The sequence below is a fragment of the Schistocerca serialis genome, chromosome 7, assembly GCF_023864345.2.
Source record: "Schistocerca serialis cubense isolate TAMUIC-IGC-003099 chromosome 7, iqSchSeri2.2, whole genome shotgun sequence".
Lineage (NCBI taxonomy): Eukaryota > Metazoa > Arthropoda > Insecta > Orthoptera > Acrididae > Schistocerca > Schistocerca serialis.
This window is the reverse complement of record NC_064644.1, coordinates 168,187,009-168,205,925: the sequence shown is the minus strand read 5'-3', so window position 1 is coordinate 168,205,925 and position 18,917 is coordinate 168,187,009. Positions and strand designations below refer to the sequence as shown.

General features: G+C 44.6%; 1 protein-coding gene across 3 annotated transcripts in view; it reads left to right on the top strand.

Annotated features, from left to right (window-relative positions):
* Nucleotides 1-18,917, top strand: part of LOC126412356 (tyrosine-protein phosphatase non-receptor type 9) — a 796,012-nt gene that overhangs the window by 341,268 nt on the left and 435,827 nt on the right. For 2 of the 3 annotated variants that reach the window (XM_050081910.1, XM_050081911.1), the window contains exon 3: nt 10,186-10,275. The exons of the other annotated variant lie outside the window; for it this stretch is intronic. In XM_050081910.1, the coding sequence (XP_049937867.1) occupies nt 10,186-10,275 (90 nt within the window). The remainder of the gene's footprint in view (nt 1-10,185; nt 10,276-18,917) is intronic. 3 annotated transcript variants of the gene reach the window in all.

Sequence of the window (18,917 nt, the reverse complement as noted above, 5' to 3'; positions counted from 1 at the left end):
TCTCCAGGGCTGTATCAGCGCATCAGGGATTCCATGCGACGGAGGGTGGATGCATGTGTCCTCGCTAACGGAGGACATTTTGAACATTTCCTGTAACAAAGTGTTTGAAGTCACGCTGGTACGTTCTGTTGCTGTGTGTTTCCATTCCATGATTAATGTGATTTGAAGAGAAGTAATAAAATGACCTCTAACGTGGAAAGTAAGGGTTTCCGGACACATGTCCACATAACATATTTTCTTTCTTTGTGTGTGAGGAATGTTTCCTGAAAGTTTGGCCGTACCTTTTTGTAACATCCTATATATATATATATATATAATCTTCTAAATCGAAGAGATTCTCGATTCCTAGGAGAACAACAAGAAGCGAACATGGGACTTCAGCTTATATATGTGGAGAGAAGTTTTATTACAACTTTTTTATTTACTTACTAAAACACGACTACAAATTACATTTCATTTTTCATGCAATCAGCTTCGTCTATTATGCTTTTGACTGACGATGAATGCAATGAATATTCAAATGGCAAAAGAAATTTTTATGTAATATAATTACAACTCAAAAGTTCTTATTTTGTACTGTCAATCTTTGCCTGTTACCGAATTTCACGTTTCTAGATCAACAGGAAGTAATGCTATAGGTTTTTATGAGTGAGTTTACGAGTATCAAAATATGTGACTTGAACGACCGAATCTTTACATTTACTTAGGAGGTTAAATTTTTTTCACCGGCAACGGATCACGGACTTTAGTATGTGACTTAAATGTGAACTTCATAAGCCAGACTGTTGAAGAGAAAAAGGGGTCCTAAAAGACGGACGCACAGACAAAGGGATGAAAATCAAAAAAAGAATTTTCGTGTATTATAATTAAAAATTAACAATTTTCGGATTTTTCGCATGTTTGTACCGTGTAACCTTGCTTATTGCGAAATTTGACGATTCTAGGTTATCGGGAAGCACGCTACAGATCTTGATGAGTTATTTTTCGAGTGAAAAAAAAAGTGACATAAAAGGCCGTATTTTTTAATTGAAGTGACTTAGAAGCTTAAAATGTTTAGACCCTCAAGGGACCATAGCCTTAATATGTGACGTAAATTTGAACTTGATACGTGAACCCGTCCCCGAGAGAATGGGTTGTTAACTTGCGAGCGGACAGACAGATGGACGGGCAACAAAGCATCTGTCGGGCAACAAAGCAGTCCTGTAAAGCCTCCATTTTCACATATTGAGACACGGAGCCCCAAAAATTACCTTTATTACCCATTATTAAAGCTGGCATTGGCTCAGAAAGGAGTTCAACATGCAGCAACAAAAATTTTTGATCATTTGCCCAGTAATATAAAATGCCTGGCAGGCAGCAAAGCAAGTTTTAAATCTAATCGAAACTCATTAACTTTGAACAAGTCTTTTTATTCCATGGACGAATTTATATTTAAAATTTAATATTCAATAAAAAACCATTCCCGGTTTTTAAGTATTGTTACAGGAGTAGAAACAAAAAATTATGATTCAATCGATGTTAACACTTAATACGTGGAAATACGAGTATGTTGTAATGTGACTCATTTCACATCATTTCGATAAGAGAATCATTCGAATGGAACATGTAACCAACTAACCGAGCAAGGCCTCACAGACGTGGATGATGGTGACCGAGAAGACCAGATCTTGCGTCATGTGATTTTTCGACAAGCCGGAAGAACGTCTAGGGGTTCAGTGAGGGCAATGAGGACGTTTACACAGTGGTTCTCAAATGGAACTCTGACCAAGCAGTGGATTTCTGTCCTCGAGGAACAGAACGATTGGTACAGCAGCCTTCAGACCATTACTTACTATTGAAAAATAGTGTCGTGTATCTTTGTCCCTTTGAATCGTAGTGCAACAATCAATAAAAGTTGCACGATCTGCCATAGTAATTTGTAACTTACTTTTTAAATTCCCTCCTACGTAACGGTCATCTAAGCCAAACATTATGACTTTTCACTTAATAGCATTTTGGTCCAACTTCGGAAGACCATACAACAGTGAGTCTGCGTAAGGTATGGTTTCGGCACGTATTTGGTAGGTTTCTGCTGGTATGTGGCACCAGATAGCTACACACACAGGTCAGACATTTACCCGTAAATTACGGGCTGCTGGATTGTGGTCGCTGAGCTACCATCCGACCCAATACTGACCCAAATGAGTTGCATTGGGTTCTGATCAGGCGAGTTGTATGACGAGGACATCAGTGTGAATTGACTACCATGCTCCACAACTATTTCATGTTCTGGGCATCCGCAGCTGTTGAAAGGCGTGATGTTAGGAAAAATTCCGCTAACAGTTGGTAAAATTGTTGTTTTTTTATATTTTAGTATAAAAAGGAAAATTGACAGTTCATGTTGAATAACCAATTAGAATTAAAGCATTCTGGCTCATTTTGATTGTTTATGCGATTAGATATAGCATTAGTCCGTCATAATATCCTGTATTATTCTCGCTTGTTTAGGTAGCTACTCAACGCTCCCAGTCATGAGTGTGTGACGTCACATTATCCACATGGATAGGCAGCAAGCTAGTCTCTCTTAGTCGTTCGTGTGGGCCGCTTTTGCTTTTTTCCCAGTGCTGGGTCGCCCGGCTGTCAGACCGGTAAGACGTGCCACCTGGTACATTACATACAGTAATCTGCTTAGTACCGCGACCAATCATGTTAGCAGTGGCAATTCTCTGTCACCAATCCGGCCCTTCTAAAATTCTTAGCGTCCTCTGACGTAAAACATTTATCGTTTTCCTTTTAGATGCAGGCAAATTTTTAAAACTTTGCTCTGCAATCACAAGTTTCACCTATCATCGGTTAGTCCTAAATGTATGGAGAAAATCTTTGTTACTTTTCGTTCGCCAAGTATTGAGAAAATTCACTGAATAGTAATTTTCGACTAGGCGCGATGGATATACTTGTGACCTTTTAACGTTTGAGTATATTTTAGACATTTCTTCATTAATTTTAATATCTACAAAATATTGTGACACTGTACTTTGCGCGTTACCATGTTGGTTGCGCCTGATGATGCAGCTTTAGACGGCGAAACCGGTTGTTTTGCAATGATCAAAATTTTTAGGAGCTGTTAGCGGAATTCTACCTAACATCACACTGTAGTGCGATTCTGGCATGAAAACAGAAACCGTTATTGTACACTGTGTTATTGTTCGCTGTAAATTTTCTGAGTAATACTTAATATGTGTGAGTTTCGCTTAAGAGTGCTACAAGAAAACCGTAAGTAAAAGTTTTGTTCCAAATTATTACAAATTAAATAATTCCTCGTGTTTACGTTACAGTAACGGTAACAGAATAATGCACCAGGTTCACACTTAGCAGACATAACTCAAAAATCTCAAAATATACTATTACGCAATTGAGTATGGGAGTGATTTCCCGATACGCGTTGTGCAAGAAATAAACAAAAGGAAATTGTAACTAGCCGCTGTAAAAGTTACTTCATAATCAGAAAACTCGTCTGACAACCAAATAAAACTTTGTCATTGCTAGAAACAGACTGGCAGCGTCAACAATTTAAAGTCATTGAATTTTTAAAATTCTTAAATTGTGCCCTATTTTTCTTAACTTCTACACTTTTAGTATCTGCACTCCCAGTTTATCTAGTTATGTATCTTGTAGCACATACTCTCTTTAACGTTCCTCTTGGGCTGGTAAAAGTTTTGGATATATGTTGTTTTCATCTTGCACTTTGTCCACTGAAATTTTATCATCAATCTGGAGCAACATTGCGTTTTACATATGTTCGAGTCATTGCCAGACGTGGAAGGGATAGACAAAGGTCCTTCCGACTGGATATTAGATCCCGGTCTTTTATGTTCGTGGTCTGACACGCACTCATTGAGTTACAGAACCATATAAAAATACAATATATAATCTCGAAAGAGGTACTGCATAATTGAGGCATAAAATCAGTTGACTAGTCTTTGTGTCTAGGTTAGCTGAGTACTAAAGCTGGATGGAGAACTAAAGAAATAAACAGAAGATTAACAATACCCTTCATTGCTTTTAGTAAACTGAATGGGTGCTTTAAAAATAAGCTTTCGGTATGTCTGAAACGGAAAGTGTGTATGTTACCAGTAATGACTAACAGTAGTGGGGCATGGACTTTTAATGGGAAAGCCGACCAAGGACTTTGCGTCCGACAGATAGCAGAAAGCTCACTCGGGTGGATGTCATAAGTATAGTTACTATGAAAATTAGATTAAAGCTGTGTGCCGGACCGAGACTTGAAGTCGGGAACTTTGGCTTTCGCAGACAAGTGCTCTACTGACTGAGCTACCCAAGCACGACCAACGACTCGTCCTCACAGCTTTTCTTCCGCCAGTACCTCGTCTCCTACCTTCCAAACTTGGCAGAAGTTCACCTGCGAAACTTGCGGGTCTAGCACTCCTGGAGAAAAAGATATTGCGGAAACATGGCTCAGCCTCAGTCTGAGGGATGTGTCCGGAATTAAATTTTCACTCTGCAGCGGAGTGTGCGCTGATATGAAACTTCCTGGCAGATTAAAACTGAGTACCGGACCGAGACGAACTCGCAACCTACACCTTCGGCTGTCAATTGCTCAATTGGTAGGAATATAGAATCTTCCTGTTGCCCTTCACCCACAGCTCGGAGGATATCTTGCGGGAAAAGGGCAAACTGAGCTATGCTCGACAGATGCTTTCTAAATCCGTGCTGATTTGTGGACGCAAGTTTTTCTCTTTCAAGGAAATTTACTATATTCGACTCAGGATATGATCAAGAATTCTGAAGCAAACCGACATTAAGGATATTGTATACTTATATGGATATGGTGTCTGTTCTTTCGGACATGTCCGAAAGAACAGACACCATATCCATATAAATATATAGTTGTGGCAATACCGGCCATGACCTTCTTCTTCTGTGGGGATGCACACACATTCCCCGAACTCTTACGGGACTTGGTAAGAATGTCTTCCACGAATGTAGTGTGTGGACATACAAGGTGAGAATGTGGGTCTCACGGGAGGCGAGCGCGAGATAATTCCTGCAGTCGCGCTATCCTCTGTGCCCTCGGTGGCTCAGATGGATAGAGCGTCTGCCATGTAAGCAGGAGATCCTGGGTTCGATTTCCGGTCGGGGCACACATTTTCACTTGTCCCCGTTTATATATATCAACGCCCGTCAGCAGCTGAAGGTATTAATATAATTCTAATTTCGTTAAGGATATTGGCCTGTGGTTTTGTGGGTCCGTATTTCCACCTTGTTTGTGAGAGTGACCTGCGCTATTTTCCAGTCCCTTGGGACTCTGCAGTGGGCGAGACGTAGATGATTAAGGCAGGGTTCTCATTCAAATGAGGGAAAAAATAGGCAAAGTTTGGAAATGTTTTTTAGGCAATGAAAAGACATACAAAGGATATTTTTAGGGATTATGATTGACCTTACTTTGAACTTTATTTTAGATTTTCAGTACAAAAAAAGACAAAATTGCGCCCGTAATTATGATTTGATCAAATCTGAAGTACGCAGACTACTTGGAGTGTAGACCTTCAGGAGTTATCTGAAATTAAAAAAAATGGATGGTTTATTTCACTCTTTATTGCTTTATAAAAAATAGTTAATATTAACAAATTTCATATATTATAGATATAAACTCCCAACAAAAGTGTTTACTTTTCGGGGGTCAAAGTTAGAAGTTAAACGGTTGAACTGTTTTTATTTTACGCTGCACTCAGTTTTGAAAAATCGTTTCTCGAGAAAAACTTCTTTAAAGTTTAGATAAAACTGTTATGTGTATTATTAGTTCAATCTGCATAAAAACTACGTGTTGTTATATACACTCCTGGAAATTGAAATAAGAACACCGTGAATTCATTGTCCCAGGAAGGGGAAACTTTATTGACACATTCCTGGGGTCAGATACATCACATGATCACACTGACAGAGCCACAGGCACATAGACACAGGCAACAGAGCATGCACAATGTCGGCACTAGTACAGTGTATATCCACCTTTCGCAGCAATGCAGGCTGCTTTTCTCCCATGGAGACGATCGTAGAGATACTGGATGTAGTCCTGTGGAACGGCTTGCCATACCATTTCCACCTGGCGCCTCAGTTGGACCAGCGTTCGTGCTGGACGTGCAGACCGCGTGAGACGACGCTTCATCCAGTCCCAAACATGCTCAATGGGGGACAGATCCGGAGATCTTGCTGGCCAGGGTAGTTGACTTACACCTTCTAGAGCACGTTGGGTGGCACGAGATACATGCGGACGTGCATTGTCCTATTGGAACAGGTAGTTCCCTTGCCGGTCTAGGAATGGTAGAACGATGGGTTCGGTGAGGGTTTGGATGTACCGTGCACTATTCAGTGTCCCCTCGACGATCACCAGTGGTGTACGGCCAGTGTAGGAGATCGCTCCCCACACCATGATGCCGGGTGTTGGCCCTGTGTGCCTCGGTCGTATGCAGTCCTGATTGTGGCGCTCACCTGCACGGCGCCAAACACGCATACGACCATCATTGGCACCAAGGCAGAAGCGACTCTCATCGCTGAAGAGACACGTCTCCATTCGTCCCTCCATTCACGCCTGTCGCGACACCACTGGAGGCGGGCTGCACGATGTTGGGGCGTGAGCGGAAGACGGCCTAACGGTGTGCGGGACCGTTGCCCAGCTTCATGGAGACGGTTGCGAATGGTCCTCGCCGATACCCCAGGAGCAACAGTGTCCCTAATTTGCTGGGAAGTGGCGGTGCGGTCCCCTACGGCACTGCATAGGATCCTACGGTCTTGGCGTGCATCCGTGCGTCGCTGCGGTCCGGTCCCAGGTCGACGGGCACGTGCACCTTCCGCCGACCACTGGCGACAACATCGATGTACTGTGGAGACCTCACGCCCCACGTGTTGAGCAATTCGGCGGTACGTCCACCCGGCCTCCCGCATGCCCACTATACGCCCTCGCTCAAAGTCCGTCAACTGCACATACGGTTCACGTCCACGCGGTCGCGGCACGCTACCAGTGTTAAAGACTGCGATGGAGCTCCGTATGCCACGGCAAACTGGCTGACACTGACGTCGGCGGTGCACAAATGCTGCGCAGCTAGCGCCATTCGACGGCCAACACCGCGGTTCCTGGTGTGTCCGCTGTGCCGTGCGTGTGATCATTGCTTGTACAGCCCTCTCGCAGTGTCCGGAGCAAGTATGGTGGGTCTGACACACCGGTGTCAATGTGTTCTTTTTTCCACTTCCAGGAGTGTAGTTTTGATGTTGCCGGACAGAAATCTGAAGTTAGATTTTCAAAATTCAAAATGGCTAATCAAATATGATGGACCAAAAATCACGTTCTGACAAAAAGTTGACAAAAAAGTGCTTTCGTTACTTATGTTTAGTCTGCAACTCCAGGACCATGTATCAGCCCTCCCTCTAGCTAGAATTGTTCCTGGAGAGCAGTTCCCTCGTTCTCCTTGGTGAGAAAAGCCGTCTGGCTGAGCTGTATATGTTGCGTTCGGCACCCTGCACACGTTGTTCACCAGCTTTCTCGACGAATATCTTTGCATGCATTCTGTAATATAAATCATTGTTTGAACGTGCGCCATGGCACGACAAGTTCTGTACCAGAGTCGTGCGTCTTAAGCTGAGAGTGTCTCACGTAGGCCGTGACACTGCTTCGAACAATGGGCGATAGAAACTTTTGTAACGCACGGATTAGAAAAATCTTCTAGACACATACCTTTCAAAAAATGCAATAAAAAGAAGTCAAATTTTCAATCATTTTGAATGAGAGCCTGGTCTTAATGCAAGGTAAATGGGGCCACTAACGAAGAGTACTCTCTGTAAAAGTGAACTGGGGTGCCCTGCTGACATGGCGACTTCTTTGGTTTGGCTGCTTCAGATGCTTTCCACCAACATTTAAATAAGATTTCTAAATAAGAAACGCGCTGCTTAATCTCTACTTGTACTGCTAATCACCTTGTGCGGTTGCGCGGAAATTCTAAACAGTAGCACACTTCATAGGAATTTAAGGTTTGTTGCACGCCTCTTCTCGGCGTTGCAGTTGTAACTGCAACTCTTCAGCTTCGTTTCATCATTCGTGACTCACAGTAAGTATGCCAGTGGGGCTCAAGTAATATACATGGTGGTCCACTGATCGTGACCGGGCCAAATATCTCACGAAATAAGCGTCAAACGAAAAAACTACAAAGAACGAAACTTGTCTAGCTTGAAGGGGGAAACCAGATGGCGCTATGGTTGGCCCGCTAGATGGCGCTGCCATAGGTCAAACGGACATCAACTGCGTTTTTTTAAAAATAGGAACCACCATTGTTTATTACATATTCGTGGAGTACGTAAAGAAATATGAATGTTTTAGTTGGACCACTTTTTTCGCTTTGTGATAGATGGCGCTGTAATGGTCACAAATATATGGGTCACAATTTTAGACGAACAGTTGGTAACGGGTAGGTTTTTTAAAGTAAAATACAGAACGTAGGTACGTTTGAACATTTTATTTCGGTTGTTCCACTGTGATACATGTACCTTTGTGAACTTATTTCTGAGAACGCATGCTGTTACAGCGTGATTACCTGTAAATACCACATTAATGCAATAAATGCTCAAAATGATGTCTGCCAACCTCAATGCATTTGGCAATACGTGTAACTACATTCCTCTCAGCAGCGAGTAGTTCGCCTTCCGTAATGTTCGCACATGCATTGACAATGCGCTGACGCATGTTGTCAGGCGTTATCGGTGGATCACAATTGGAAATATCCTTCAAATTTCCCCACAGAAAGAAATCCGGGGGCGTCACATCCGGTGAACGTGCGGGGGATGGTATTGTGCTTCGACGACCAATCCACCTGTCATGGAATATGCTATTCAATACCGCTTCAACCGCATGCGAGCTATGTGCCGAACATCCATCATGTTGGAAGTACATCGCCATTCTGTCATGCAGTGAAACATCTTGTAGTAACATCGGTAGAACATTACGTAGGAAATCAGCATACATTGTACCATTTAGATTGCCATCGATAAAATGGGGGCCAATTATCCTTCCTCCCATAATGCCGCACCATACATTAACCCGCCAAGGTCGCTGATGTTCCGCTTGTCGCAGCCATCGTGGATTTTCTGTTGCCCAATAGTGCATATTATGCCGGTTTACGCTACCGCTGTTGGCGAATGACGCTTCGTCGCTAAATAGAACGCGTGCAAAAAATCTGTCATCGTCCTGTAATTTCTCTTGTGCCCAGTGGCAGAACTGTACACGACGTTCAAAGTCGTCACCATGCAATTCCTGGTGCATAGAAATATGGTACGGGTGCAATCGATGTTAATGTAGCATTCTCGACACCGACGTTTTTGAGATTCCCGATTCTCGCGCAGTTTGTCTGCTACTGATGTGCGTTTCATTTGTTGCAGGTCGTGCTTGACGTTTCACATGTGGCTGAACACTTCCTGTTTGCTTAAATAACGTAACTATCCGGCGACCGGTCCGGACACCTGGATGATGTCATCCAGGATACCGAGCAACATACATAGCACACGCGCGTTGGGCATTTTGATCACAATAGCCTTACATCAACACGATATCGGCCTTTTCCGCAATTGGTAAACGGTCCATTTTAACACGGGTAATTTATCACGAAGCAAATACCGTCCGCACTGGCGGAATGTTACGTGATTCCACGTACTTATACGTTTATGACTATTACAGCGCCATCTATCACATAGCGAAAGAAGTGGTCCAACTAAAACATTCATATTTCTTTACGTACTACACGAATATGTAATAAAAGATGGTGGTTCCTATTTAAAAAAACGCAGTTGATATTCGTTTGACCTATGGCAGCGCCATCTAGTGGGTCAACCATAGCGCCATCTGGTTTCCCCCTTCAGGCTAGAAAAGTTTCGTTCTTTGTAGTTTTTTCGTTTGATGCTTATTTCGTGAGATATTTGGCCCGGTCACGATCAATGGACCACCATGTAGAAAGCAAATGACAATTAATCAGCTATGACTTACTTGCACGACACCGAAATCTGAGGTATGCGGAGCTGACACTCGGCGTCCCTCGTAGGACTACTGTCGGGCCCTTCAGGTGCGTCAGAACGGTGTTAGTGAGAGTGCGCCGGGCTGTGTTGAGCGCAGTGCGACTACAGTGGACGTCTTGTGTCTGTTGGCAGCCCACGCGCGACGCGACGGGCGCCGCCATCGCCGTGTTCACCGCGAGGAAGCACTACCCTCAGGAGTCGACGCACCAGACAACGCTGCAGGTAGGTACCGCGACGCCGCCGCCGCTGCTGCTGCTGCGCATTGGACTTCCAGTTGTGGTATCTGGCGTGCAAATTTCAGCCTTTGTCGCCGATAAACATCAGTCAGCGTAGGTGCATGAACGAGGTAACTGCTGCGGAGGCCCATATGCAGCAACGTTCAGTGAATGGTCGTCGAAGAAACAATCTTCGAGGCCCCTTGGTTTATCTGTGCGGTCATTTGCACAACAGCTGCACATCTGTTCACCCCTGTCAATGCCTGTCATCTGTGGCCCATGGTGTACCACAGTCGTCTCAGTGCCAGTTTTGGATAGCACCATTTTGCCAAGAACGATACACTTTAAACAAGACGGCACGTGAACAGGCCAGAAGCTGTTGGCGAGCGGTTCTAGGCGCTTCAGTCTGGAACCGCGCGTTCGCTACGGTCGCAGGTTCGAATCCTGCCTCGGGCATGGATGTGTGTGCTGTTCTTAGGTTTGTTAGGTTTAAGTAGTTCTAAGTTCTAGGGGACTGATGACCTCAGAAGTTAAGTCTCATAGTGCTCAGATCCATTTGAACAATGTGAACAGTTTACAAACTTAGCTGTTCCGGAAATGCTTCCATCCCCAGCCCGAAAGCCAATGATCATGTCCATTCGTACGTCAAATAAATCACTCCGTTTCCGCATTACGAAACCGACTGCACTATTTTCCGCGTCCCTCCGATACGCTTTGTATACTCTCCACTACTAATGCTGCTACCTGCCGAGTGCGAGTGTTTGTTGCACGTTTATGACCAACATAGGCGGTAATCGCATTAATGAGACTTGCTACGTCGAGCTATTGTCGTCATCACAGTCTTCCATATTGAGGTTGATAAGTCTGTAAATAGACTGAATCTCTGGGGGCGAAGCTGTGAGTGCGGCTGCTTAAAGAGATGCACGGGCCAATCAGACTCGCAGCAGTAGGTCATGTGATGTTAGCGTCCTCTGGTGGTCCGCCCCCGGTAGCTGAGTGGTCAGCGCGACGGAATGTCAATCCTAAGGGCCCGGGTTCGGTTCCCGGCTGGGTCGGAGATTTTTCTCCGCTCAGGGACTGGGTGTTATGTTGTCCTAATCATCACTATTTCATCCCCATCGACGCGCAAGTCGCCGAAGTGGCGTCAAATCGAAAGACGGCACCAGGCGAACGGTCTACTCGAAGGGAGGCCGTAGTCGTACCACATTATATTATTATAGCGTCTTCTGGTGGCGTATATTCGTGCCGCCTCCCATCAGAGAGAGCGACCAACGGATGAGCGGCTTCGCCCAGCGGCACGCTGGCAACAGGTTTAAAAGTGCCGTCTCGCACGTCTCTGTGAGCGACTTGAAAACTATTGACAACTACAGAGTTTTTAGTTAGTGACTTTGGAGTGGTGAGAAGTGTAACATTCCAACTTACGTTGTCGACTCGTATTTAGACTGATTCATATTTTCAGCAGTGCAGAGAATTAATTTGGGTCCGCCAAAAAACGTTTCGGATTAAATCTGTGGGAATTTCAGTATCTGCTCCTGTGACGTTTTGGCTCCTTACAAGAATAATTTCCATGGCAGTTCCAAAAAAACACTGGCGTCATCTCGGCCAACTATGTATCACTATGAGGGCTCGATCACTTACCCGCAAAAGTTTTTTAGACGATAACTACCGCTCGCATTTGCCATTTAGTAGTGTGAACCAAACAGCAGATCTAAAAGAAACTGCAATTCCAGCTTTCACGGTCAGCCTTTACATCCTTGGTGGGTTTAAGTATGTGGGTATTAAGGAGCGAATGACGTCACGTCCCGACGCGTGCGGATTTTCTTCCTTTATGTACGAGCTACTACGCTCTATGTTTGTTGCAACTATTTCTCCTTTATTTTCTTTCACATTTCTCTCATCATTTCTCCATGTTTCTCTTTTCTGTCCCAGTGGCTCCAATCATCTTCTTCGCTATTTCATGAAAAACTTTTGAATTGTGCAATTTCTTTGTGAGCGGCAGTCGTTCCTCAATATCTTGTGGAATAATTCGGAGTTCGTCTATGTCTCTTACAATTTATTCGCGCCATGTGTCACTCCTTTTTAATCATCCGAAATAAGTGAACAGCCTTTTTGTCGGTCTGTTGGGACTCATCTTTTAGATGTGACTACAGAAAGCTATCCATGTTTTCCTAATTATGTCTGTAAGATTTTCAGTCTTGGTATACAAATTCACTATTTAACCTCTTCTGTATTGTTTGCTCTTTGGCTTGTCCCAATATTTTCTTTAGTACTTTTCTTTCTACGATTTCCAGTTCTTCAGTCATCGGCTTTTTCTTTAGAGTTAAACCTGATGTGCTTCTGGGCGAATTACTGTAGTGCACTGTCTAAGCTTAGCATTGAGAGATATTGATTTCTTATTCTAGAAGGTGTAATGGGCATAAGTGCAGAAATTTCTGTTGGTGATGAGGACGGTGCATTGAACAACATTTTATTAGAATTTACCTCATATGCAGACTAAGAATTGTAGCCATTATAAGTCGTATGTTTTTCGGTTGATTAGTACATCCAAGTACATGTGGCAAAAGCAAGCCATTATGTTTATTTTCCACTATGCAGCAGGTCAGGCGTTGAACTATGGACGCGTGGACACAAAACGGCTAGTCTATACTAACAGGCTTAGTCCACTTAGTGATGCAGTAAAACCATGCACAAAACATCACGTCGTAAAGTTTGTGACATATTTATAGGAAGTCTGTTGGATGCAGAGAAAAAAACATGCAACACACTGATGTGTGTACATATTAAGGCATCACATTAAAAATATCTGCACTTATACCCTGTATGCATCCTTATTGAGGTAATACGCTATTTACACCTTATTAACTCGTGGTGTAATGGCTTCTTCCTCCGAAATTTTCTGTTCGGTTATTCGTCCTAGATATTTGAATGTGTTAGTTTTGTCAGATTTTCTGTACGTTGTTTCCTTTGTCTTGGGAGCTGCCTTAATGCTCGTCATAATTTTTTTTTACCTTATAGGTTTCAGGAGTAGTCTTATTTCGCCAGATATTGTTATTTAAGATAAAGGTACACACGCTACATTAGTCTGAATTCAGTAAAAAATTTAAAAAGTAATTCAACGTGATAAGTATTCATCAAAATACGAGCCACAAAATTTTAACATTATATCCAACTGTATATGTACGTAACTAAACAGGAGATAAGATCCTCAAATCTGAAAGGTTGAAACGGCAAACATATTTGCGCGATTACGTATAAACAGTTCAGCTTCCTCAGCTTGTTCACGCTTTAAGGTCGTTAAACACTAATCTTCCTTCCTTCCTTTAAGTTTGAAAATTAACTGCTTCCTTTACCATCTCAGGATGTCTCCAGCTTTAGAAGACGAATCGTTGGGCACAGAATAATAGCTTAGACAATGGTCACCAAACATGGTCAGTTCATCCAGTATGCTGACAGACTTCAATTTTCTGGACGAAACGTATGCAGCACGACACTGTGATACAGTCTTAACTTGTGTTTACAATACTAGATATTCACACATGTGACCTCTTGGCCGCTTGGCGTCTTAAATTAAGTACGTTCAATTTTAAATAATTGTAGGCCTACTTAGATTTTGAACCTAGATTTTGTACAAAATAGTGATGCGGCCCGCACTCACAATATTGTCAGTTATCCGGTCAAGTGTGACAAAAGTTTGATGACCTCTGCCTTAGACCATAGCTTAGTACCTGCATAACAAAAATAAGCAAGGATCTAACATAATCTCCTGCCAGCCGGGGTGGCCGAGCGGTTCTAGGCACTACAGTATGGAACCGCGCGACCGCTACGGTCGCAGTTTCGAATCCTGCCTCGGTCATGGATGTGTGTGATGTCCTTAGGTTAGTTAGGTTTAAATAGTTCTAAGTTCTAGGGGACTGATGACCTCTGAAGTCAAGTCCCATAGTGCTCAGAGCCATTTGAACGATAATCTCCTATTTACCATGATCTACTGCGATACTCGGACACTACACGTCATGTCATTAATGTAGAGAGCGTTGACGTTTGAGATCCTAACACGATTGCCACAGTAAATAGAAGCTCCACTTACGTTGATGATGCTTCGAGACCACATCACATTTCGTTTTGTGCGTGACAGCCACTGCGTAGAAGGGGACTGTGTGGCTGTGGCAGGCGGGAAAGAGGACCTCCAGCTAAAAGTGTGGGCCAGGCAGGAAGAGATAGCGAGCCGGAAGCTGCCTCTCACTCGAGTACATTCACCCGACCCGCACATACTCCGCGGCGACCTCGCATATCTACCGCACTGTGAGGACACTCTCACATAAGCTCAACGGACGAAAAATTAGTTACCCCAGTGCGCGCACACACAGATGGATCGCTAAGCCTTTAAGTTACGTCCACGCGATGCCTTTTTTGTGTTCAACTTTGCGCATGCGTATAAATTTCCAACGGCGCAACTACAGACGACAGGGAGCTGGCGCCTATGTTTGTTTGATTGCGTGGTGTGTTGAGGATATGCTGCGAAGAGATTTATGTGCAGTAATCTCTATTGACTCCAAAGGAAGCACGCTTTAATTCATAGATTATTGAGGACAAAGAAAAGTCGTATGGATAGCCGCCGATAAAGATTATTTCGATAAAAATTTGAAATGTGATGCCCGGAGGTCAAGCACTAAATAAAAAGTCTCCGTACATATTACTGTAAAGAACAAGACCTCGTTTTTAAGTTTCGAAGTAGGAAAACAAATTTACGAAAAGTGAACATGAATACTGTGGCTGGATGTTTGAATATTTATGCTGTGGCGAATTAATAGCGCAACAACTGAGGTGCCTGATCTCTGAATCTCTGAACAAATAAAATGTGGGGGGGTGGGAGTGGTATGTGTAGCTCCTCAACAAAATATTAGAAATAGAAACCAGATACACCGACGATGCAATAAAAAAAAAAAATCGGAAACACAACCTCCGTTGTGGTGGATTCTGACGTCTATGAAATTCGCAGATTTGTCGAGTCCGAGGTTGTTAATCTATATATCAAATCTTCCATTGTTTTAAGTTGTGTGAACAATTTTTTTTATAAAATAAAATTCAAATGACGGATTGAAAGTTAATGAACCTTCACATAATGACTAAGAATCACTCTAACTAATTTTCAGTCTCAGGAGTAATTACTGTACGCTTTGTTTAGATATGCGAAATAAATAGTTCAAACTGGTATATAAGTCGTCTGTTACTGGCTAACAGAAGTTACTGCCAGTGTTATCACAGCAGTTTTCGAAGCAGAAACTCTGAAGTCTCGCTGTGACGCCTTTTTGAAATTTGGAGACAGAACGTTGTCGTCACATTGTATTTCTCATATCTTTGTATTTAAATACTTCTTTACATGAAGCAGCTTTTACGTTTTCTTTCTTTGTCGTCTTTTTATCACAATTAACGCAGCAAAAGTTCCCAAAGAAAGATTAGGATCCGTAGCAGACTCCTTGCGCTGTAATGCAACGTGTGGAAACGAGAATGCCAGCGTACATGCGTTCTTTCCACAAATTTTTGTGCGTTCTCTTTTCTTCCCGTGCGCCTGCAATTGCGCACGATGAAAGAGGCATCGTGTGGACATACCTTTCCGGATGGAGCCGCGATCAAGTCACATGCTCAATCTTACGCGCACTGCCTCTATGTTAGCATAAGGCACTAGCGATCTGTAAGACGTTTATGTCTTAAACGGACATTGGAAGAAAACCTGAGTCACTGTTATACGTAAATTAAAGGTGGAGAGGGAAGAAGGGAAAGGAGAGGGATCACTGCTATCAGTTGCATTGGGACATTACGCGGAACCGGCGGCGATGGGTGAAAATGTGTTCTGGACCGGGATTCGAACCCTGGATCACCTGCTTACAAGGCAGGTGCGGTAACCACTGCACCATCCACGACACGGTGATGTCGCAACTGCACGGACTATCCCTGCTCGCCTTGCCTCACGGCCGATCCACACTACCATTGAGTGCCACATATCCACAGTCTATTTCCTCCATAGCCGCGCTTCCACGATTCTCACAGGAGGTCGGACGTATTTGTACATCCGTACTGAAGAAGATGGCTTCATTGCCCAGCTAGGCCTATCAAATTACATGAATGTGTCATGTCTGTTCTTTTGGACCTGTCCACACGTTCATATAAGTGTGTGAATGTGCGGACGTGACAAAGTGGCAAAAAGGAGCAGTCGTGTTTTGCCGTGCCCATGGCCATTTGGTGCGTGAAGTTGGTAGATTTGTTGCACCATTCTTGCACCAGTGCCTGTCGGAGTTCCTGAAGTGTCGTAGGGGTTTGAAGACGTGCAGCGATACGTCGACCGAGAGCATCCCAGACGTGCTCGACGGCGTTTAGGTCTGGAGAACAGGCAGGCCACTCCATTCGTCTGATATCTTTTGTTTCAAGGTACTCCTCCACGATGGCAGCTCGGTGGGGCTGTGCGTTATCGTCCATCAGGAGGAAGGTGGGACCCACTGCACCCCTGAAAAGGCGGACATATTGGTGCAAAATGACGCCCCAATACACCCGACCTGTTACAGTTCCTATGTCGAAGACATGCAGGTAGTTACGTGCACCAATCATAATCCCACCCCAGTGGCCGTGCGGTTAAAGGCGCTGCAATCTGGAACCGCAAGACCGCTACGGTCGCAGGTTCGAATCCTGCCTCGGGCATGGATGTTTGTGATGTCCTTAGGTTAGTTAGGTTTAACTAGTTCTAAGTTCTAGGGGACTAATGACCTCAGCAGTTGAGTCCCATAGTGCTCAGAGCCAATCCCACCCCACACCATCAAATCACGACGTCCATACAGGTCCCTTTCAAGGACATTAAAGTGTTGATATCTGGTTCCTGATTCACGCCAGGTGAAAACCCTGCGAGAATCACTGTTCAGACTATACCTGGACTCGTCCGTGAACATAACCACTGTTCCAGTGACCATGTACTGTGTTCTTGACACCAGGCTTTACGGGCTCTCCTGTGACCAGGAGTCAGTGGAATGCACCTTGCAGGTCCCCGGGCGAATAAACCATGTGTGGTGTCACCGCCAGACACCACACTTGCTAGGTGGTAGCCTTTTTTCGGCCGCGGTCCGTTAGCATACGTCGGACCCGCGTTTCGCCACTATCAGTGATTGCAGACCGAGCGCCGCCACACGGCAGGTCTAGTCTAGAGAGACTCCTAGCACTCGCCCCAGTTGTACAGCCGACTTTGCTAGCGATGTTTCACTGTTGACAGACGCTCTCATTTGCCGAGACGACAGTTTAGCATGGCCTTCAGCTACGTCATTTGCTACGACCTAGCAAGGCGCCATATTCAGTTACTATATGTCTTCTGAACAGATAATATTGTGAATCGTGTACCGTCAAGAGCGACGTTCCGCATTAATGGATTTAAGATAAGTATGAAACTAATTACGTCCGCTTTCAGAATTCTCATTCCTTGTCGTGTTCCAGACCTCACGTCAGTATAGTTCTTCCCTCCTCACGCCAGCCTGCGTGAGCTAAACGCGTGCATTTCGGCCTCCTCTATTAACACGGTGTTGGCTCTTCTGCCAACCCAACAGTCGTCTGTAGACTGCGAGTCTGGAGACAACTGTTTCAGGGGCTGCGGTAAGGTCCCGAGCAAGGCTACCTGCGGTACTCCTTGGCCGTCTGCGGGCACTGATGCTGAGATATCTGTCTTCTTGTGGTGTTGTACACTGTGGACGTCCCGTGCTGTAGCGCCTGGACACGTTTCCTGTCTGCTGGAATCGTTGCCATAGTCTTGAAATCACACTTTGTGGCACACGGAGGGCCCGTGCTACGACCTGTTGTGTTTGACCAGCCTCCAGTGCCGGCCGAAGTGGCCGTGCGGTTAAAGGCGCTGCAGTCTGGAATCGCAAGACCGCTACGGTCGCAGGTTCGAATCCTGCCTCGGGCATGGATGTTTGTGATGTCCTTAGGTTAGTTAGGTTTAACTAGTACTAAGTTCTAGGGGACTAATGACCTCAGCAGTTGAGTCCCATAGTGCTCAGAGCCATTTGAACCAAGCCAACCAGCCTCCAGTCGCCCTAGTATTCTACCCCTCATAAGGTCATGAATATGTGTTCTTTGAGCCTCTTTCAACACACTGTCACCATTAGCACGTCTGAAATCGTCTGCACACTTTATCGCTGCGCCGTACTCTGACATGCACCAACAAACCCCTGCGTATGTGGACTGCTGCCAGCGCCACCGTGCGACGACCGCAGGTCAAATGCACCGCATGGTCATACCCCGAGGTGATTTAAACCCGCAAACCGCCTACCAGAGCGTTGTTTCACCTAATGTCAGCATTATCCTGAATTTATGAGCATGAGTGTAGATTCCAGAAACAGAGATATCCGAAATTCTGCTTTATCTGTTCGTGCCTGAGGCCACCCTCTGCTAATGGCGTCTTTGGATGCGACACGGAGGGGTGTGTGGTCAGCACACCGCTGTAACAGTCTTTGTCGGGTTTCTTTATCTTGGAGCCGCTACTACTCGGTCGAGTAGCTCCCCAGTTGCTCTCACGAGGCTGAGAGCGCCCCGCACCAGTCCTATCACCGAGGATCAGTCCGTGGCAGTGCCGGTAATCGAACCCTAATCCTTCGCATGACCGTCAGCAGTACTGAC